Consider the following 23,142-nt stretch of genomic DNA (forward strand, 5'->3'; position numbering starts at 1 on the left):
AGAACAAAATTACTATATTTATAGTCTACTTTTCAGAAAGAAAATGAAGCTGCGTGTTCTTCAGTATTTTGTGGTTAGTATCACATAATAAAAGTCATTGCATGTGATAATCTAGTCACAGTTTTTAAATATTTAATGTGTTTAGCAGCCTATTAAGAAGTTTGAAAGATGCTTACGGTTGTTTTAGGTTTTTCATTTCAGTACATGGATTGCTTCTCATTATCTGGTTTCCGCAATTACTATTTTACAAATCTATATTCTGTTGTGTGGGAAAGATTCTGAACACTGGTAAATATTCTGCCATTACCTGGCATTGAATTCTAGAGCGATAGGGTGGGGGGAAAACCAAAATGCTGGAACCCGTGCTCCTTCATTATGTTGCCTTTTGAAGTTTTGCTAAGTAAAATATAATTTAATAGAGTTTCTAGAGTTTTTGTGTCCTATACAGAAAAGTCTGCTTTAAAAGTAAGTTCTCTAAACATTGCTTTTTCTCACAGAGCACAGTAAACATACATCAGCTGGTCTTTTGATTTTCTGTTTATCACTTAGTAACAGAACAGTCAACTTATTATTGCTCGGGATGTGTGGTCAGTTCGTAGGTTTGTTAGATGCAGTAGTATATAGTAGTATTTTATCATTTGGGTCTGCACGTTAGCTTATGTAGTATATGTCTGGCTTGCCTACAGGTTTTATAGTGTGGGTAGGAGGGACATTAGGTAAGATGGATTAGTTTTGTTTTGTTTAGCAAAAAGTTGCTTATTTATGGGGTGGTTTTTTGGAGTGTTTTTTTGTTTGCTACTTATGGGCTGAACGTAGACGCACTGAACACAACTGAAGTCCTTCATGACTTTGTTAGTCTTGGATTTGAATGTCTGCTACTGCTGTCAAGAATTATTTTCTTCTTCAACAGACTAATAGATATACAAAAATAATGTGGTACAGTATGTAGCTTTGAGAGAGGTTTGTGCTTTATAGATTAACAGTCATGTTAGTATTTATTCATGGAATTGGAGAGGTGTGTTAGTATTCAAGATGACCTTAATAAATGGGGGAAGTAACTTTGAAGCAACAGAATCTTCTAAAGACAAGGTGAAGTCCTGTGTACAAGACTATGGAGAGGAGGACTAAGGGGTCATTGTGGGCTTTAACGCAATGTGATGCTGTTCTCTTAGAGCCAAGTGCTATTTGGGAGTGCACAGCCAAAGAGCTAGGTGGAAGGCATCGTAAGTAAGTATTCCCCTTTGAACTGGTGGCACCTCAGCTGGATATCTTGCCTGATTTTAGATCAATGTAGATAAATTGTGGACAATCCAGGGAAAAGAAAGGAAAGACAATAAAGAGGAAGCTGGAAAACATATCTTAAGAAAGTGTAAGAACGTGATTGTTGGCACAGAAGAGAAATAATAAGTCTTCAAATTTGCAAAGGGTTACATTGAAAGAAGTATGTGTTCTGTTGTTATTTATACTCATGGAAGGTATGAGAAGGGTTAAGCAATTGGGCCAGTCTCCTACATATGGTGGTTAGGTTATATGTCAGGAAAACAATTTGCCATTGAGAGGAGAATTGTGCACTAAAACAGATTACCTGGAGAGCTTTTGGAGTCCCTGTCACCAAAGGTTTTAACAATATGTTAGGCAATCTGTTAGGAGATGTCCACACATAATTCATACTGCTTCAAACCCAGGGGATGCAGTAGTCGACCTCTTTATAACCCTTCCAATTTGCATTTTTGTCCCCTTTTCAAGGGTATCTTTAAGAATATATTTTATGTTCTAAGAGGAAAGATGATTGCAAATCACAATAGAGATGCATAATCCCTAGTATGTAGCATATATTCAGTATTCATTATATTATATACACATGTAAAGTTATAGTTGCGATAAAAGAAATCAGTCATTTTTTTGTCATTGCAAAATCCCGTACTTTTTTTGCATATGAGTTCATTTGTAGGTTTTCTCTTAAACCCTGAGGGGAAAAATGTATTAAATTCTCAGAACCAGAAAGGTTCTTGTTTTTTCGAAGATCGATCAATAAGTTTAGTAAGCAAAGTGTATCTCTTTCTGATGGAAATTACCTGATGTCATCTTAGGAACTTGTGGATAGGATGATGCAAAGATGAAATAAATAGTAGAGGGTTGCATGTTTGAATTCCATATAATTACATATATATGACTGCACAGATCTTTAATGGTTATAGAAATAAGGAGATGAAGATTTACCTAGGAATATATGCATTCCGATGATATCTGCAAATGCCACTAACTGATATTTTAGAAATCTTCAGGAGAAGAGTGAGCAGAACTTACAAACAAAAAAGAATATTCACTATAAAATGGAAAAGCGCATCAATAAAGGCAATTAGGTGAGAGGTCAGAAAATGAGAAGTAAAGAAATTTAACCATGGGGATGTATCTAGGTTATTTAAACTGTATCCTAATCTAAAAGAACTCCCAAGGTCCCATGTTTCTCTGTCATCTGTTGGCCACTCTCGAAGACTAGGCAGCAATGTCTTCCTGAATGCAGGAGACTCAAAATCCCACTGTCAGGTGATGATGGTGGTTTCTTTCTCCTTCAGTGGCTTTTGGAAAATGCTGTTGTTGAAAAGGAGGTGGTGAGGCGTGCTGCATTACAGCACATCCTGGTATCTTTGCTTTGAATGGGTCTCTTAGCCTGTGAGAGCCTAATAATTTGCATTATTCTTTGGAGAAAATGATCCTGTTAAACCTTCTGTCACACAGCGGAGCTTTTCCAGTCAGAGAATCAGAGCTGGCATTTAGGTGACCTAAATGACCAGTCATAATCCATCAGTTTATCAGAAGGAAAAAAAAGCAGTTGTCATCAACATCATGAAATTAAAAAGAAAATTCTAAATTTAGGCAGTGTAAAAATACTTCCTTTTCTTTTGAAAATTGGAAATCTTCCATTATATGGAAGGTTATTATCATCAAAAATTGTATCTTGGGTGTATTGGGGAGGGGGGTTGGTTTGGGTTTTGTTGTTTTGGTTTTTTTACGTATGCTGCTTCTCTGACAATTTTTAGTATTCCATGATCACAAAAGTTTTTAAGACTGGAATAAAAATACAGATGAACAAGTAAGTCCATCCTATAGACTGCTGATATCTTAATTTTTTATTGAAGATGAGAGGACCTCCAGATTTGCTGGAACTGTAGGTTACTGTATTCAGGATAAAATCAATGCTTTATGAGTGTGACTTTCATCTTGTTTCTTTTCTTGAAAAGAGCTATTTAGTCATTATAACATTTAGATATTGTACTGGATTTTCCTCTAGCTGCGTTCTTAGTACATGTAATAGGTGGAATGAGAACAAGACGCTGACCTCAAACCTTTCACTTTTTCTTTTTTCTTTCCCCTTATTTTCTGAAAGGTTAGGTAAGCTGGACATCTGGGGGAAATACTTCTTCCCTTTTTTATTTTTATTTAGCTATTGAAGTAATTGGAAGGACATGTTTTTTTCCAAAGACAAAAGACAAAACCCCAAATCAAATAATAAATCACATGTAAGAGAAAAATAAAATAAATGCTATATCAAATCTGTCTAAAAATGTCCACAAAATTGAACAGCATAGAGACAGCTGAGTGTGGAGAAAATATTGAACAACTTGTAGCCATCATTTATCAAAGAATGTAATTTAACAATTGTTGGCATACAAAAAGCAAGAAGTCAGAAAGATATATCACAGAAAAATAAAGCACAATATATTATTGATATTTGAGAGCAAGGGTATATTAGAGTTTTTGAAATTTGAATCCAGCTTTGTAGATTCAGGCAGTGATTTTTAAAAACATTGTTTCAGCAGCACAGCTGTAGCAGAAATGCTTTTCTGATTTAAAAATGCCCTAAAATCCTTAGTTCTGTGAAAATTACCTGTCACAATTCAGGAATTTGCACAATTTTTCTCCCTTTTCCTGATCCCTCAGAGTGGGCTCCTGTGAGATCTCTGACCTTGACTTCTTGCTGCTCTGTGATCCCCTCACTCCTGGACCTTTCTCTAGTAGCCAGCCCTTTCGTCTTGCATATGCTGTGGCCAGAAGAGCCTTCAGAAAATAAAATATTATTTAATCTTGGTAGAATTCAGGATTAATAGAAGAGTTGGGTTTTTTCTCAGTCTTACCTAGAAATCTAGTAGCTCTGTTGTGCCTTTCAGCCTGACTTTTGAGAATATGGTCTTTCTTTCCTCTTTGTCGGTCTGTCTTCTCTGGTCTTTAAAATCTTCCTTAAATTCCAGCAAAGGTCACTGTTCACACTTTTCTGTAGTATGCCTGCTTGTCTAAAATCAGTTTCCTAAGAAAGAAAAGGCAGAGTAACTGAAGAAAAATGCGCTTCTAAATGTGGTCTGGATTTTAAAGAAATCCCTGAACATGGGGAAATACCAGAAGTCATTGCATTTACTTTTTATCCATTTCCTGATTAGCTTGTTAATTTAGCCAACTTAAGTTAAGTGCCAGCTAAATGCAGTAAATTCCAGTTTTCAGGTTACATTGTGCCCATAAATTATTGCTGTCCAGTCCTAATCCACTTTAGTTGTATTACAGAAGTTTTAAATCAATATCTTACAAGTATCCTACTTTGAGAAGTGGGAGACTCACTGCCTTGAAGAGCTTGTCTCTTCAGTCAGCAAGCAAAGAAGTCAAGGTAGACAAAAAGAGAATGTGTGATGTGAAATGCAGAGAAATCAACTGATTTGCTGAAGGCATAAAGCCAATGCAGATCCTTCGACTGTAATGTTGTTTGTTGAAACCCGCAGGTCTTTTGTCACTGGCAAATAAAAGCTGTGTTATCCCATACCTGGTGCTCTAAGCAAGAGATCAGCCTCCCTCTGCTAAATTTCAGTCTTGATGGTGCTCATTTGAAACATTTATCTATGCTTGTCTCCTCCTGTGACTTTTCATGCAGTAATAACAAGAAGAGGTAGATAAAAAATTTCAAACATATTGGATATAGGTTGAAAATTGTCTTCTCTTTACACAGAGTGACAAAGAGAGTAAAGAGGGAAGAGAGAAAAATTCTTTCACCTTTGGAAAAAGAAATACCAACCTCAGTGATAACAATGAAAGGGAATTTTCCCTCATGCTAGGTATCAAAAAGATGGGTCGTTGATGGAAACAGCTCCTGTGAGTTCCCTTCAATAGGCAGAATTATATTTTGAAAGACCATTTTCACCTAATTTGGCTGTTGTGCAGTTTGAACTTTATGAATTGACTTGTAATTGGACCATGCTGTCAATGGTAAAACTTACAAGTATTGAACATGACATTTTTAAGAAGGTTACTGTCATCTAGTCCTCTATTAGTGGATTTGCAGAGAGTTATAATTGGTCTAACAAGCTTAGTAACCTGTCCTACTTCCAATTATAACGTACAACCTCATTTATATCTTTTCTTTATTTACTGATACATGATAGGTCATAATTCTCTATCTAGTGCTCATACTTCAAAATAAAGCTGTCTGATTATAGAATGTTGGATTCTTTTAATATACATGAATATATGTAACCATACACATTGATTAATATACATGTATATATTTACCCATACACATAGATTATATATAATTTACCTGTGCATATATGTTCGTATTTTATATTTATTCTGAACAATTAAAGTACATACAGAATTTTTCATATACATATTTTATACATATATGCACACACAAATGTATCTTTTTATTCGGAATGATTAGTGTGAGTATAAAGTCTCCTGATGCTTTTAGATTACCAGGGAAGGGTTTGTTTCCTCCAGACCTTTGTTAAATTTAAAAGATTATTCTGTCTCAAAGTGATAATGTGTTCATGTAGATGTAGTTCTCAGGACTGAAAAAGAAGGGGAAGCATAAGAAAATGAACAGGTTGATGAGCTCAGTGCATTCATTATCAACTTATATTTGCATGAAGGAGAAACTGTTCACTTATTATAAAATTAGAATGGCACCATTAATTTTGTTTACTACACGAGCAATTTTTAGTGCATGTAAGATTTACTGGCTGTTTTACAGGTGAATATGTCTTGTTAAACAGCCTTATGGAAGGAGCTCTGCAGAAGCATCTGCATTTGTTGTATCTCCCCAAAGCCGAGATGTTTTGTGGAGTAATGCTGATTTCAGACATCATGGGACACCTTTTTTAATTTTGTTTTCACTGCCAGAAGAATGATGGCAATGCAGAATGGTACATCTGTAAGGTAGAGGAGGGATCAGTGAGGAAATTTTTAAAAACACAAAGAAAAAAGCTAGAGAATTGACATATTTGTATGCATTCATAAAATGAAATGTTTAATTTTTTCAACATTTTCTTCATATATGGTAACTTGGCTTTCACTGCCATGCTCTCCTCACTGGTCTTCGTAAAGACTGATTGGTGAGACACCACACCAGACCAAAAAAAAAAAAAAAAAAAGAAAATAGCCAACCAAACAAAAAACCCCCACAACTTAAAACCTTTAGGTGTGAACAAGAGAAGCAAAGAGAGCAGAAGAGCAGAAAGGGGATTTGGTCTTTCTCCTTTTTTTTCTCTTTTGGTCACAAGTGTAGCCGCCTTTGAATTGTTAACGTAATTCTCCCTTACAAGAAGGGCCAGCAGAAGAAGAATTACATTTTTTTTCTGAGGTACCTTTTTTCATGAAGATGCTCTTGCATGACTGCCATTTCAGAGTGCACTTGAGAGTCTGAAGAGTTGTGGATAGTATCTTTTCTGTAATTTACAGCTAACAGAGTGATTCCATTTTTCACTTTGTGTTCTGATTAATATTGTATATCAGCAACATTATCCATGAGCCTCACAAAACAGAAAATAATGATTCTGTTGATTTTGGCAGTAGGGCAGATGTTAGCAGAACATTTTAAGCTCCTATTGTTTTTGTGACCCTGTTGTGTCTTTAGAACTAATAGCATGAAACTGTGTTTTGCTTCAGGAAACTCAAGGAAGGCTGTATTGTCTGTCCCTTGTCTGCCCCTTTTTCTCTGAGTTTGAACACTGATAACTGTTAAAATATGGTCTGCTCCTTTTTCTTTGCATGCTCCATTAGGGTGCAAGAACTATCTGAAGATAAAAGCTTCAATGAAGAAAAACAACGATCATAAAACATAGATTATAAATAATTGGAGTACCTGCAGTTTAACTGATGGTTTTTTGCATCAGCTTCACAGGAGAATGATGTTACAAGAAACAGGAGCAAGGCAATGATGTAAGATTTAGGTATTCAGAATCTACTTTTGGCAAGGCAAATTGTGGTGCAAGTTTTAGAATTCACAAATATGTGTACATATGCTCTCACCTACTTGTGATTAATGATCTGTGATTTTTCTGCGCTCCTTGCCATGCTTTTTGAGTGTGTTTTGTGATATATTTTCTAAATTCTCAACACAGGTCTTCTGACAGAATCATAGATCTGAACTATCTCATAGAACTGTACTGTCTCAAATAAATAGGTCAAATAATCCTAGAAACGGTGTTTGTTAGCTTTGGATCGATAGTGATAAAGTTTCTCTGTATTCTTACTTGCTCAAACTTCTGTCTAATCTATCTTTGTTCTCTTCTTCTTGTGCAATCTTTTCCTTGCTTCCAGTGGCTGCTACAAAGAGCAAAGCTAGAGGTGAGTTTCTGCCTGCACTCTTCAATTTCCATTGCATGGTTCTGCAGCCCGTGTAGTTTCTCACAAGGTTTTTTCTGCTTTTCAAAACTGAGAAAGCTATTTTTAGATCTTATGGTATAATAGATTAGTTTTTTACAGTTTCGTAATTACCCCTAAGTGCAGACTATTTTCATTGTTTATCAGTCATCACTACTCATACTGTATTTGGTTAATTGGTTTAATTTAGGAAGTTTTTAGGAAAAAGGTAAAACCAAGTGCATTGTAGTTAGATTTCTGACTTGCATTATAATAATGTAGGGATATTGATGGCATTTTAATAAAAATGAAGATATTACATAAAAATGCTCATAAATATGTAAATGTAATTTATATTTTTTATCTCTAGACATAGTCATAAATATCTGAACAGAGAACAGTGGACTTAAGTGTCTCCTAAGCATCCCCCATATTTTCACACTGCTATAAAATGATCATAGCTGTTTCTGAGAGCATACCAATATACAGAGAGGCATACTATAATCTCTTCAGAGATTTATGACTTCAGAGCAGCAAGGTGATTGTCACAAATCAATGTGACAAAGAAGTATACCTTTCAGAACTAATCATGTAAGGTCAGTTGTTCCTTAAACCATTTCCTGAATTTTAACGAAGCAGTGATGTAGCAAATGTAACCTGAAGGGTGTATTTTTACTTGTATGTACATACAAATGTATGCATACATGTGTATATATACATATGTGTGTATATATATGAACATATGCAGAAAATCCTGAAAAGATATATTTTACTAAAATTTATCTAACGTTTCTGCTAGATAAAGTTGAGTTGTTTGGTAATTAAACATCAGATTTTAAGGCAAATATTTATGCTTGGTTACATTAGTTTGGAAGTTAAGAACTCTCATGTTCACAGTGTTTGTTGAGTTCAATTATGTACATTGTCTAGCTTGAAGATGTAGAACAGTAATAATAATCAGAGAAAACACAGCCAACTGATGGTGTTTATGTATTAGAATAATTAAATCAATAATTAAATTGCGGCTCATATTTTTTTTAAACCCTTGCATGGCTTTTTGTAAAATCTTTTTCTCAGAAACTTTGCATGCATTGGATGTCATGAGTGAGGGGAGTGGATAAAGTTTAATTCACGTATTTTTCTATGCATGCTATGGAGTTTGCTTTACTCTTTATTGTCATGTATTTGGCTGTGATGCTGTGTAACAGTGGTCAAGAGTTTAAGACCTTTGTTATCAACAAACAAACAAACATACAAAACCGAAGGACATCCATGGAAGCAAACTTTTGGCACAAATAAGCATAATATCATCTGTATTCAGAGATTACTTCATGTACCCATATATTGCCATTCAAACAGAAACTGCCCTGGGGGCACAGGAATTATAAAATGAGTCAGAAGTACTCATGGGCCCCACTCATCTGTGAACATTAACACACCCTTATTTCAGAAGTGCACATGCATATCGAATAAACAGCTAAAACTATATATAGTAAACTGGGTTTGACACTGTGATAAGAGAAAATCTCATAATCTGTAGCTATGCATTATCTTTTGAATTCTCTTGCTCAGTTGCACAGTACCTTCAAGAAGTCATCAGCTTTTCCTTCGGGGCTGAACAGCGCTGTGATGAAGGTACCCAATATCCACGAGAAATTCAATACTGCAATATTTCTGTCTTTTACCAAAAGCATAGGACCCACCTTGTAATCTCCTGTGGTGGAAGACATAAAGTAGCTGACGCCTTACTGCTTTTCACATGGCTCTGTCTAAGCAGTAAAGAAGGATCTGTTCTTCCTTTTGAAGTACAACACTGAACTGGCAAGCAGTTGTCTAACACAGCACTGGAAATGGCAAGTCACAACTCAGGGAATGCTTTGCTTCAGGAGGAGTTTCTCCTTTGGCATTTATCTCCCTGAAATCCATCACTCTTACATCTATGCTTCTATCTGTGGATCTTCATCTTTCCTTTCTGAAAGTTTGTAATTTGTGCTGCCATTGTCAGCGGGTGAAGTTAACCCTCATGCCTGTCCTGAGATCTGAGGGTTCCAGAGCATGTTAGGAGGTGATATTCTGTGGAGCCACCTATCTTGAAATTTTGTTTGCACTTTATTAGCATGAGAAAACTCCTGCTCGTCTCCACCTTCCCTCCCCCTCCTTGTGGGATTGTCTATAAGCAGAATATTAGAGCCCTTGTTCTCAAACATTGCATTCAGTGCTCTTTCCTTAAGTGTTTTCTCAGACTTTGTTGAAGTTGGGCCAGTTCTCTTTGATATCTTTATCAATGATCTGGATGACGAGATTGAGTGCACCCTCGGTAAGTTTGCAGATGACACCAAGTTGGGCTGGGGTGTTGATCTGCATGAGGGTAGAAAGGCTTTGCAGAGGGATCTGGACAGCCTGGACTGATGGGCCAAGGCCAGTGGTATGAGGCTCAACAAGGCCAAGTGCCGGGTCCTGCACTTGGGACACAACAACCCCATGCAGCATTATAAGCTTGGGGAAGAGTGGCTGGAGAAGCTGCCTGGCAGAAAAGGACCTGGGGGTGTTAATTGACTTCTGGCTGAATATGAGCCAGCAGCGTGCCCAGGTGGCCAAGGCGGCCAACAGCATCCTGGCTTGTCTCAGGAGCAGCGTGGTGAGTAGCGCTAGGGACGTGATGGTCGCCCTGTACTCGGCACTGGTGAGGCCAAGCCTTGAATACTGTGTCCAGTTTTGGGCCCCTCACTACAAGAAAAACATTGAGGTCCTGGAGCGGGTCCAGAGAAGGGCTACAAAGCTGGTGAGGGGTCTGGAGCACAAGTCTTATGAGGAGCGGCTGAGGGAACTGGGGTTGTTTAGCCTGGAGAAAAGGAGGCTGAGGGGAGACCTTATCGCTCTCTACAGCTACCTGAAAGGAGGTTATAGTGAGGTGGGGATCAGTCTCTTCTCCCAGGTAACAGGCGATAGGACAAGAGGAAATGGCTTCAAGTTGTGCCAGGGGAGGTTTAGACTGGATATTAGGAAAAATTTTTACACTGAAAGGGTTATCAAGCATTGGAAGAGGCTGCCCAGGGAAGTGGCTGAGTCACCATCCCTGGAGGTATTTAAAAGACGGGTAGACGTGGTGCTTAGGAACATGGTTTAGTGGTGGGTTTTGTCAGAGTTAGGTTGACGGTTGGACTAGATGATCTGAAAGGTCCCTTCCAACCAAGGCAATTCTATGATTCTATGGTTCTATGAAGGCTGTTTATATTAAGTGTTGTAAAGCAGCTGTTGAACTCTCTAGTTTACCCTTACTTTGTGGCACTTAGAATCAATTTAGGTTGGAAGTTCATCTGGTCTGCAGGTCATCTGGACCTAGCCACTGTGCAGCTGAGGCCCACTTAGATGTGGTTGCTCAGAGCCTTCCAGTCAAATTGAAGTATCTCAAGGGCCAGAGATTCCACAGCTAAAGCTTAGATTTGTGCTACCATTGCTTTATTTTACTGTGGGTTTCTTATTTCTTTTTTATACTTTCTGTTAGCTAGAAGAAACCTCATGAAAATTTTTGGTGGTCTCCAGAAAGGGGTAAATACATGGGTTTTACATAGAAGGAAAGGTCTTCCTTTGGACTACCTTGGGCAGATGCTGCCGCAGGACACTTGTGTTCTGGACAGAATACTTGTGACATTTCCAAGAAGTCTACTTTAGAAGTATTTGAAAGAGTAAGGGGTGAAATTAAACATTAAAATTGTTGTTCACAGCACTGAATTTGATGAAGCAAAATCCAAAGATGCTGCCTGAAAATCTCAGTCTGTCTGACTAGAGGTCTTTCAGTGCATTAATTATTTTAAGGACTGTTCCTTAATGCACCAGATGAGATTTGTTTAACTTGAGCTCTGTAAATGAGCATTTCCTCTATCAAAGCACCAGTTTGAAGACCTTCTTGACCTCTTAAGAAGGGCTGTTGCTGTTGTGACTTTTTGGTGACAGTATTGTTGTAGATATCTTCTGGCAGCAGTTAACAATGGTTTCCAGGCTCAGTGGTCTTATCAGAGCTGCTAATGATGTGTCAGTTTTCAGTCAGCAGGTGAAAGAGAGAGGCCAAGTGTCTTTATTCAAATGTAATTAGTTGAGGAATGGAGTTCTGCACTCAGCATTTTCACTTCTCTGATACACTCCATGTCAGATGCTATTAAAAAGTTATTTCCAGAGCTGCCCCACTAACCTAATGCAGTTAGACACTTGACTTTATAACTAACCCTTCAAAATTTGAATATGAATTTCTGATAGTTTTGTTGTTATTGGGAATGGGGATGAATATGCCAACTTGCTATAAAAAAAAGGAGACTGCGAAGATCAACTGATGTGGCAGGAGGAGAAAGCAAGTCCTCCAGAAAGATCTCTTATTATCTGCCTGTTGAGAAGTACAACATTCCTTCCTGTTCCTAAGACTCCTGAGGCCCGCAGATTAGAAATGGTGAAATTCCCAAGAAGAGTCGCAAGTCCCAAGAGACTTTTTGCAGAGGCAAGATGTAATTGCCTTAACGTTGCAGAACGTGTGCCATCCAATCTATATGAAAACGTGGTGGATTGGTAACTATTTCTGACATGCTTCTTTCCCCATTTTAGCTACGTATGAAGTTGTATTTTTAATTTTCTCAGGCAGAAATAACATTCATATCATAGTCCCGCTCCTCCTCGTGATGAAAAACTACTGTACTACCCACGCAGTCTACATACACAATGCTATATTCTCTCTCCAAAACTGTTGTAAAAGCTGTATTTCTGCGGGTTCTAGGGGATGTCCTGTTAATGGGGGATACCTTCAAACTTTTTGCTGACTTAATACTACACTTTTAAGTACTGTAAATGCCTTTGACTCTATTTCACTTTCCTCACAAGTTTGATATTAACAGTGCTATTTTCTGTAGACTGTTGGATATCTGGGGGATTTTTGAGATGCGTCTTTTTCTTGACTTGTGTTGCATCTGTGTCCTTAAGAACTTGTCCTTATGCTTGAGGTCCATTGAAAAGCACTTTTTTCTTTCAGTCATCTCTTCTACAAATGCAGAGGTATGTTGTTTCTGCTTTGCTTTTAAAAGAAGATACTGATTCTCCTTCAGAAACAAAAAAATAAATTTAGCTTTAACAACGCTACTTAAAGCATGCATCTCAATCTCTAATATAAATCATCGTGGCAGTTGATACACTGTCTAAATGCATCTTATCCAAGAGGCGAAGATCACTCTGGACTTTATTCACTTGATTTATTTTGCTTGTTCTCATTATGTCAGTGAACAAAGTATCAGTTTATATGAAGTTTAAATCAGGAGGGATCATGTGAAGAATGTTTTACAAATATACTCTGTTATTGCCTGATTAGTTGTGCAATGATTCATATTATCTTCTAGTTAGTAATCAGTTTGTTTCTCAAGACTTCACCAGATCTTCATCAACGGTCATGTTCTACCCAACCATCTCCTTGATTTTCTTGCAGCTTATGATAAAGTTTATTGCATTGTTCTACATAAATATTTCTCATCTTAGTAAATAATAGGTTTAATTCATCCCGTTGTTTTGACTGAAAACTAGACAAACCAAGATAAATTGTGTGGACCAGAATTACCTCTATGGAAGACCTACAGTTTAGATCTTTTCTTCAGTACATGTGATTAGCCGAGCATGTTTCTTATTCGAGGTAAGATTATCCTGAAATCAGGCAAGTAACACAGCAGCTGTCCATGTTTGGAACAGGAAGGAATAAATGTAGACGAAGGAAACCCAAATGCTGCTATTTGTCTTATTTACATTATCTTCACAAAGTTCTGAGCTGTTCGGTTATTAACATCAGTCAGGCATTAGCTCGGCTGTCACAGAGTTTATTGAAGAACAGACAAATCAGGGTATCATCTGCATAAAAATGACACAGTGCAGTGTTATGGCAAAACATACAAACTAGTGCAAGTGTATAGGTGTTGAAAGTGTGAATCCAATATAGAGCCTAGGGAAGCTCTGTAACTCACAGTGGTTAGAAATAGCATTCATTTATGGTTACAAGCTTTCACCACTGAGACACGAAGAAATGAAAACCTGTCAGATTCCACCTTTAATACAAGGTCATTACAAAAAACTTGCCAAGGCTGTTGTAGTAGCATAGCATGATCTGAAGCCTCTTAGAAATTTTTTGGATATTCTAGTGCTATTGGAATATAGATGCTCTTCTTTACAAAATCTTCTCATGATATTTTTATTCAAAATATGGTTTTACCTTCTAAATGTAGAATTTTCATATGTCACTTTAAGGTAGTAAAAGCAGCTTTGGTATTTATAAAAGATTATGCTTTTGGTGGGAGAACAACAAAGCTAATGAAGACTTAACTGTTCCTTTACTGTCTCTTCGGTATTCCCTCCCCTGTAGTTTAGTCACTGCTTCCAGTACATAACATCTAAGGTCTAGTGCTTTTCTCTGCTTATTAAATCATGTCCAAAGCCTAAACTTTTGAGTTAGAAAGGTCTGGATTTCATTCCTAGGTCTGCCGTGGTTTTCTGTGATTTCTCATGGCACTTAACGCCAGAGTTTTCTCATATTCAGTGATTCCGATGGCGAGGAAAGTGGCGGTGAATAAAAAAATTTGATGTTTGTCTCTGGAGACAGTGCACAGAAAAAGAAAAAAAAGTTTGAAAATTACCATATTAAGAGTGCAGAAGAACTGTGAAGACACACATGAAACATATTTCTCCTCCTTGCGCGTTTTTGCTGTCAAAACTTACGTGAGAGTGTCGAGAAATGAATTTAGGTAGGCAAGTGTTACTGTGTTTCTCCAGTTCTTGTTCTATTTTTTGGTGAAAGGAATATGGAATTTTCAATTGAATGGTTAGTCTTTAAATATAAAAATGTGTTGGGTTTTGCTTGTTGGTTTTTTTTAATCCTCCTAAATGCAAAAGTTCACATTAGATCAAGACAATAGGTTATTTCACAGTTTCTGTTTTCTGTCAGATAACATAGAATCATAGAATTATTTAGGTTGGAAAAGACCTTTAAGATCATCGAGTCCAACCATAAACATTATAATTACAACATAAAACATTATAATTACATTAGAATCTCAAAAAATCATGAACATCTACTTCAGCATGATATATATGCTATTTGTCAAAAGAGATTTGGAGGAGAAAGCAGATGCCGGAGTTCTGAGGGGTTTTTTTTAGAAGATTCAGAAAATATGTTGCCTTTTCTTTTTTCTTTACAAACTCTAGCTGATACTCAGATGGAGAAAGCTGGAATCGTAATGATGATAATAGTTCTTAACAAAGTTGTTGACTGCTCTTTACCCTTTGCAATTATATTTGGGAAATACTTGGCCCTAGCATCTGTAAGATCTTTCCAATATTGAAGCAGCTGAGATTTCCACATAATGTTGTGCGTACACAGTCCAAATGTTCACCATTGTAATTCTAGCCAGAATCCTTCTGCCATTCAGGGTCCCTAGTTCTGCTACCTACTAAGGAGACTGCCAGAACATGAACCGGCTTTTCCTTTCGTATATTGAAGGACTATGTCAGCAACACTGGAAAAAGCAGTTATGCAAGCCTGTATGTCCTCTTTACTGCTTTTAATGCATTTTATTTTGGTATGTTTTCCAGAATAGATGTAAACAATGCAACTATTAATTGGTTTGGTAATGTAACATGCTCATTGAAATTGTAGGTCACCATGGAATAAAGCAGCTCTAGCAATACAGAAATAGCAAAGGAAAGTACAGAGTCTCACTGAAAAGAGATCAGTTGGGGCAGGCTATCGCTGTTGACATGCCCTTTTCATTTGAGAGCCATCAACACTGAACCAACATGTCAGTCATTTATTGACTAAATTATTTTAATAACCAGTGTAGAAGAGTTTGAGATGGAGTAAGATAATGTTTGTTTTCATTCTTGTGTAACACAGTTATGGGAGAGGGACTCTAGGGAGGATGTTCCCTTTTGAGGTGGACCCAGTTATTATTGACTACAGTATTTTGTCAGTTCTTATTCACCAACTTTCAGATAGGCGACTCTTCCCTCACAATGGTTAATATGAATCCTGATTGTTTGTTTTGTTTTTTTTGAATTTGTCTGCCTTCATTTGGTTGTTAAGTATTTGGGGCCAGACTGTGAAAAGCAGCGTATTAGGAGAGCTTGCCATACTTGAATAGAACTCTGCTGGAAATTTAGTTGCTTTATTTGCTATCTGAATGGATATACTTTTGTAAATTGGTCGTGGTATGGAGCATTGAGCCCTTATGGCTATCTGCAAAGAGCATTTGTAGGCAGTGCATTGCATTTCAAATACAGAAGCAGCGTGAACACATGATACACAGACACATATTGCTGTATGCAGGCCTGTCGTGCTTTTGGCCGGATTGGCCAAGCAGAACAACAGATGGCCCTTCTGCCCCCCCTCCTCAGAGAGGAGAGGAAGAGATAAGGAGATTTACGAGTTTAGAAAAAGAACTAAACTACTTTAATGAAAATAATAAATAAGAAAATAATAAATAATAATAGAATAATAAAAATTAAAGGAAAAAAAATATACAACATATACAAAACCGTATCCAGCTCCCAGGATGACAATCGCATCACCAGCAGATGCAGGGAAAGTCCCAGACTGGAGTCAGCAACGGACAGGAGCTGAATTCCGGAACTAGAGTCAGGAATGCTCAGATCGGGATCAAAGGCAGACAAACAGACAGGGTCCTCCTCAGATGTCGGCCATTGAAGAAAAAACGAGCCAGAGCCCCCCTTGCCCCTTTGAACCCTCAGCTTTTATACTGAGCGTGATGCAGATGGGATGGAATACCCTGTTGGTCAGTTTTGGGTCACCTGTCCCGTCCGCTCCTCCCTGCGGGTGGGACCCCTCTACGCTTCTCCGCTTCCGACCCTCCAACGGGGCAAACAGTGAAGTTAGCTGACCTTGGTAGTTATAGCAATAACAACCTCTGTGCATACCATTCCTTGGTATAATCAGGTCTTATCACTCTGAGTGTGATCAGTGTCTGAACAATATGCTGTTAATTTCAGGCTTTAGTCAGTTAGAAGAGGCGCAACTAAAAAGTAAAATTACAAATCAGAAAATTGGTTCTGTTTTACCTCAAACCAGGACAAGGCCCAATGAAATCAGTTTTCAGATTTCAGCCAGACAAAACACTTTGATTCCAAGTCCAGACTTTTAATTTAGGCACAATAAGAAGGATAAAGTGAGGACCCAAGATGTGCTCACCATATTTTATATGTGTTGTGGAATTGGTGGGCATGATTTCCTAATATCTGGTAGTTGGATGGAGCTGCTGCTCTGAAGCAGGCTGTGGACTTCTCTTTCTCCAAATGTCTAAATTCCTCAACTTCTACTGAGACAAAAATTCTGATAGAGAAAAGGAATTTGATAGTAATACCTAAAGACTGGAGAAATGATACAGTTGGTGTACGGGTTACAGCAAACCCATGATCACTGATTTTACTTCTTTGTTGACAGTTATAGACGCTTTTTAAAGCGTAGACTTCTCTTTCAGGCTTGGCTTTGTTCCAGTATGCCTTTTTAACTAAAGGAAGTGGAAAGAAGAGCGCTTTTAAATAAAAGGAAAGATTTGTGTTGGTTTCTTTCTTCTGCAATGCTCTTTTGAAAAACATAGGCCTTACACCGATTCTCCATATTAGCCCAGTTCTCAAAATCTGCTTCTTAAATCTCTGTGTGAGATCAGATCTTCAGAAAACTTGTTCCATTTTAGTGGACAGTGGTCAATGAAACACATGGTGTTTAAATGGCTGAGGTTCACTATTCCTGCTGAAGTTTGGTGCTTTATAATAATACTAGCTTGGTTTCTTGGTTCAGGCATAGGAACAGAAGAAAGGAGGTTAAGACACTTTCGTGTGTGCTACCATTGTTCAGTAGAGGATCTCTAGAAGTTCTTTGTAAGTAAGCATTATGCTCTGCATTACTCTGGGATTCCTTCGAGGGCTAGTAACTTCATGGCCTTCCTCATCCTTACATTATGGACTGCATATAAGGGAAAGGTAATGGAAAACACTTGAGCAGGGTACTATATAGGGATTTTTCTTCCTGTGCTGTTCATACACAACTACCTAAAAGATCTGGTGTGATCAGAAACAGTCATGGGATTATTCATGTGGATCTATTGACCACAAGATCCAGTGGATCATTAGAGATGAAAGAGAGAAATATGCAGTGTTCGCTTACTGCGCGCCTTAGGTTGTTGATTCTGAATTAAAATCTTCACTCACTGCTCACCTGATTGCAGAACACCCAGCTCCTTTTCCATTAAGCTGATAAGTGAATTTCATCTCTTACAAAAACTAACTAGCAACATCATATTGCCATTATGCAGCTTCTCGGCTCAAGTAAAAGAACCAGAACTCTATTTGGCCTATTGCCAATAACTGAAAATTTCAGTAGGAACCTAAGTAATTTATGTTTTGGAAACTGTTGCTGGCTCCCAGAAAGCTAAACAGATGAACAAGTGTGTTCCTGTTCTTCACAGATTGCTGTAGCCGAAAGAATGTCACCAGCAGCACCCAAGGAAAGAGAAAATCAGGATTTCCTTTTTAGGAGCCTGATTCTATGAAATCAGGTCCAGAAGTTAAATACTGTAATGATAATAAATAAATGAAAATATTTTTTTTTCATGGTGAACACTTAGAATGACAATATCTCTGAAACCTACAAAAGATTTAGTAATAAAGAAAGAACATTGTAAATGTTGGATCTTTCATCTGTTTTAGCAGCATGCTATTCATGGGCTCCTTGAAGAGCTAATAGCAAACTAAAAGTCATGATTCCAACCTAACAACCTCCTATGTTTATTATGTGGTTTATAAAATATGATAAAAATATTTTAAATGCTGTAACTTGACAGAAGTCCTTGGAAGGGAAATGAACAAGAGAATTAAGGACTTCAAAACAAAATTAAGTGAAGTTGTCAGAAGGGAGGGAAACACTGGAAGGAGGGCAGTGGAAAGGAATCATGCATGATGGATACAAATTCAGTGGTCCTTTGCGGCAGCAATTAGTAGAGGTTCTACCTAGACATTGCAGGTCCCCACGTGTCTTACAGCTGCTATTAGAAGTCACTGTCAGTTTGCCAAATTCTGGCTTTCCTAACTGTAGTGGTTTAGATTGTGTAAGCGAAGATAGGACTATAGACTCCTGATTTATATCAGTACCTGTGTACAACACAATACATCCAACCAGTCTCCCACAGGCTCACTTTTTATTTGTTAACTGTTGATGACAGTACTGCAACCCTTTTTCTTTTGTGAGGGGTGGCTTTTCCATTCATGTGTTTTTTCTAATAATTATTGTTACTTCTGTATACATGCATAATACAAGTTGTGTGTGGTGCATCAGGAGAAGTACTTAAAATATTTATTGTAGTTGGACTTAAAAGCAGTTGTATATCACCTAAGTTTCTCAAGGTAGAACTTTTTGCTTTTCATGCCATACTTGGTAGATTCAAAATGTCAGTCACCTGTGATCCCTTCATTTTTTCCCTTAGTTTTCCTTCAGAGGTATTTGTTTTCATTTGTTTTGGGGAGTAGTTCTTATTGTCTTTATTTGTCATGGATTTCTGGAAATTTAAACTGTGTCAGCTAATGCTTCCCAAGAAGCAGCTCAGAAATGGAGGCAGAGTATCAGTCCCTGCATTGATGTCCATTTACATTTTAGGAATTTACAAGTGTGTAAAACTAATGAGCTAATAATTCAACATTCGTTTCAGATAATGTTATGTACAGAAATGAATAGGATGAATAGGCTTTCCTCCCATGGTTGGGCTTCTCTTACAGAATTTAATTTTTGTAATGATTATCGTAATGGACTGCCCATCCCACTCCAACAATAAATGTTCCCCAGGAGGCAGACTAGTAAAATAAATGCTTCTCCAGAGCAGACATAATAAAATTCCTCTGATCTTTGGCTTTTTCTCTCTCCAGAAGCTCCGGAGAAAAAGTGGGCCTTGTAGAGCTGTTGACAGGTTACAAATTTCTGGTTTCTGGGATACCAGCTAGGAAGCAAGTTCTAGCGTCAGGGAAAAGCACTCAAAATGTGCTCTGCCAACATTTTCCTTCCATTTACTTTCAGACAGCTTTCACCCCTGCCAGTCTCAGTGTTTGCAAGGTAACGTGCTCTACAGTTGTATCTGCCTCGCCTGCCGACCAATTTAGCATGTTTTCCTGGTCCTTCCCTCCTGCTTTGCTTTGTGGGTTTTCTTTCCACTTCCGGTATGTTCCAGTAACACAGGAAGCACTTATGTAATCTTCTGTTATTCCTTCTCCTATATTCAGCTACTATCTTGAGTTGATGAAATATCTTTCAAAATACATTCAGTCATTTGTGTAGGTTAGTGACAACTATTTTAATAACTTTATATTTTTGAAAATAATTTTAACTTTCTTTAGTGCTTCTGTGAGGAGCAAAGCATTATTTCCCATGACAATTCCTTAAAATAAGATGTCATATCAGAGATTTCAGCTGGAAACTTGTCAGTCTTACCTGAAGAATGTTACGTGTTTTCCAAAGGACGTGAATTTGATTGACTTTTTGAGACACGGTATTCTAGCCATTTGGCTGCTTTATAAAGGCAAATTGTGCATGGTATTCAGGAACGTGGACAGCTATAAGAGATATTCTTGATCATTAAGTCCAGCCTCTTTTTATAGGCATCACATATTACCTCCTCCATATATGTATTCCGAAAAGCTGAGGGCTTTGGTTGTTTGATTGTTTTGGGTTTTTTTTTATTTGTTTGTTTGTTTGTTTGATTGATTGATTTTGTTTTGGTTTGTTTTCCTCCTCAGCAAGTTTTCTGATTAGGGAATTGTCAGGCATGCTTTTCTGATTTCTAGAAGCAGCTTATTCGCATAACTTTTTCTTATGTCAAGATTATCTTTAGTTGTAAACTGATTATCATCTTCCTTCTTGTTTTTAATCTCCATGAGTAATACACAGATAACTATCATGTCTTCTCTCAGTCTTTGTTTTGGTAGACAGCCAGATAGTTTTCAGTCTCTTTTTCCAGGATGGCGTGGGCTACGTTATACTTTTCCAGCGTGTCGCGGTGTGAGCTGGCTGCTGTTGAATGAAGTGAGCAGAATGGTCTGCAGTGTTTTACCTGGGGTTTACCCCAACTTTTCTAGCAAGCCTTCCTACATCTCCCAGAAATACTTCAACTGTCTTGTCTTATGACTGCTTTCTTTTAAGCTGCTTCATATTGGTCGTTCACAGTCATCCAGGGATAAATTAGAAAATGTGGCCTCTTCCTGCTCAATTGTTCTCAACTGATGAGATTCTAGTGTATAACTCAAGTTTCAATTTTTAATCCCCAAGTATAAGACTTTTTTTCTCATTTCTATTACTGCAGCCCTAAAGGTTGTCCAGCAGTTTCTGTGAGATGTATCAGTCCTCTTCTGTATGAATGGTACCTTTAAAGATTTTCTCATTAACTTGCTCGTGATGTCTGTTACTAAAATTATTAGTAGTATAAAAAAGAAAGAGTGAAGAAGAGTCCTTGTAAAAAGCCCAAGCATTAATGACTTCCCTCAAGTCTCTTCCTTTCAGTTCCAGCCTGACACCATCTCCCGTAAGCAAGTTCTTCACGTTTCCTGCATTTCCTGTGCTGGTGTCTTCTGCCTAATTTACATGCTGTGTTTATGGGTTCTCATTCTGACACGTTTAAGTAAAGATTAAGCTATCAAATTTCTGTTGTCTGACAGCCATCAGATTAGACTCGACCGATGTATGTTTGTTAACTTCATATTAATTTGCTGGTTTCAGTTGACTATGCCAGAGTTTCCGATCTCTTCTTTCACTTCTTCCTGGTAATTTCTAGAGAAAAAAATCACTTAACCATGCCAATCTACTCAAGATGACTTGATGGTGAATTTATTAGCTAGGGTTTTTTAGTCAAGACAACTGATAATTAGCAAGCGTAACGTTGTTTAGTAGTAACAAAACAGCAAGCAGTGGGATTAAAAAAATAAAAATTATATCTAATCTAAATTACAGCTATAATTCATATATAGTAATTTCCTGATAGGTGTTTTTATGCATCCTTCTTCATGTTATAATTTTCTGCTGGCCATTTTTCATTCCCTTTGTAGTTGGCTTTTTACTTTGTCTGTATACTAAGTACATATAGCAATTCTTGTGCTATGTATCCAGAAGTATTGTATTTGGCCAAGCTATGTATCTTTAAAGGACTCTCATGGACATTTCCTCTTTTTTTTCACGTTTTTGCATGTAATTACACAAGTTCCTTATGTGTATCTCCCATAGTCTTCCAACCTGCTACATATATCGTAAATCCTATTGCATAATTTGTTACCTGTATGCTTGTTAGTCACACTCTCTAGTTTATCAGTGCATCAGTGATGGCCTTCAAAATTATTATATGGTTTTTTTCTTTTTTTTCCAGGCATACATAGCATTATTTTACGTTATAAAACTTTCCCTTGGGAATTCTTGGGACTCGGGCATGCCCCCTGTTGCAAAGCTTTCACAGTGACTCCTGACAGCCCGGGAGTGATTATTCCTTTTTGAGTATGTGCAGTATCACTCACAGCCAGGGTTGCTGCTCCTGTAAAGGCACAACTTGTTACCCTGTCACTAACTTGGTGTAGTGTCATGGGGAGCTCAACACCTGTTCTAATGCTCCAGTGACCAGGAGATTAATGTCTCCTTTGTCAGATCATTTACTTAGCTTATCAGAATGCAAGATTATGGGTAAAAGGGTTTATTCACTTGAAAACATGGATTTTTGCATTTATGCAACAAAGTTGTGAGAAGACAAAACAGAATATAGTATTGAGATACATTATATGTAACAGAGAGGGAGATACACACACTCTAGCTGCTTTAGCTAGCTTCTGTGTGTCTCTCTCATGCAGGAATCTGTTATGATCTTGACCTAGGGTTTCTCCTCCTTAGACTGTCTTTAAGACGCCTTCCCCATGCTTAGGGCAGAAGAGAGGCCTGGAGCAAAAGCTGTTGGCACATCCTCTGGGTGGTTCCAGGCTAGAATGCCAAAGTCTTATTTATTTCCTTCTGATAAAAATTATTTCCTTAGATTTGCTACTGGAACAGTATTTAGCACTCCTGAGGGTACTGGGAATATCCTTCTTCCCACCTCTGAAGGTCTGTTGATTTACAATAATATAATCAGCCTTCATTAAAAACAGTTATGAAACCTTGTATGTCACACCTTGAGAGATGTTAAATGCAGTTTCTGTTTAGATTAATTAATGATTCTTTTTCTCTATTTTTGTGTTGAATACAATACCTACAGGGTGAAACTGAGAATAAAGCCTTGCTGTAGGGACATCTCGATCAACACCACTGTTGGTTTTAGGGAGTCTCCTGAGCATTCTGTGACTAAGAGGTCTTGCCATTGTTAGCACCATGTGCTTTCTGAGAATTATCTCATTGCAGCAAAATTTATAGTCAGATTGATTTCTTTAGCCTTGCCAAAAAGATCTCTATACTACATAACCAAATATAGTTCTAAG

General features: G+C 37.5%; 1 protein-coding gene across 4 annotated transcripts in view; it reads left to right on the forward strand.

Annotated features, from left to right (window-relative positions):
- Nucleotides 1-23,142, forward strand: part of CADM2 (cell adhesion molecule 2) — a 673,883-nt gene that overhangs the window by 430,600 nt on the left and 220,141 nt on the right. For 3 of the 4 annotated variants that reach the window (XM_063347822.1, XM_063347840.1, XM_063347850.1), the window contains exon 2: nucleotides 7,585-7,611. The exons of the other annotated variant lie outside the window; for it this stretch is intronic. In XM_063347822.1, the coding sequence (XP_063203892.1) occupies nucleotides 7,585-7,611 (27 nt within the window). The remainder of the gene's footprint in view (nucleotides 1-7,584; nucleotides 7,612-23,142) is intronic. 4 annotated transcript variants of the gene reach the window in all.

This window comes from Chroicocephalus ridibundus, chromosome 1, assembly GCF_963924245.1.
Source record: "Chroicocephalus ridibundus chromosome 1, bChrRid1.1, whole genome shotgun sequence".
Taxonomy (NCBI): Eukaryota; Metazoa; Chordata; class Aves; order Charadriiformes; family Laridae; genus Chroicocephalus; species Chroicocephalus ridibundus.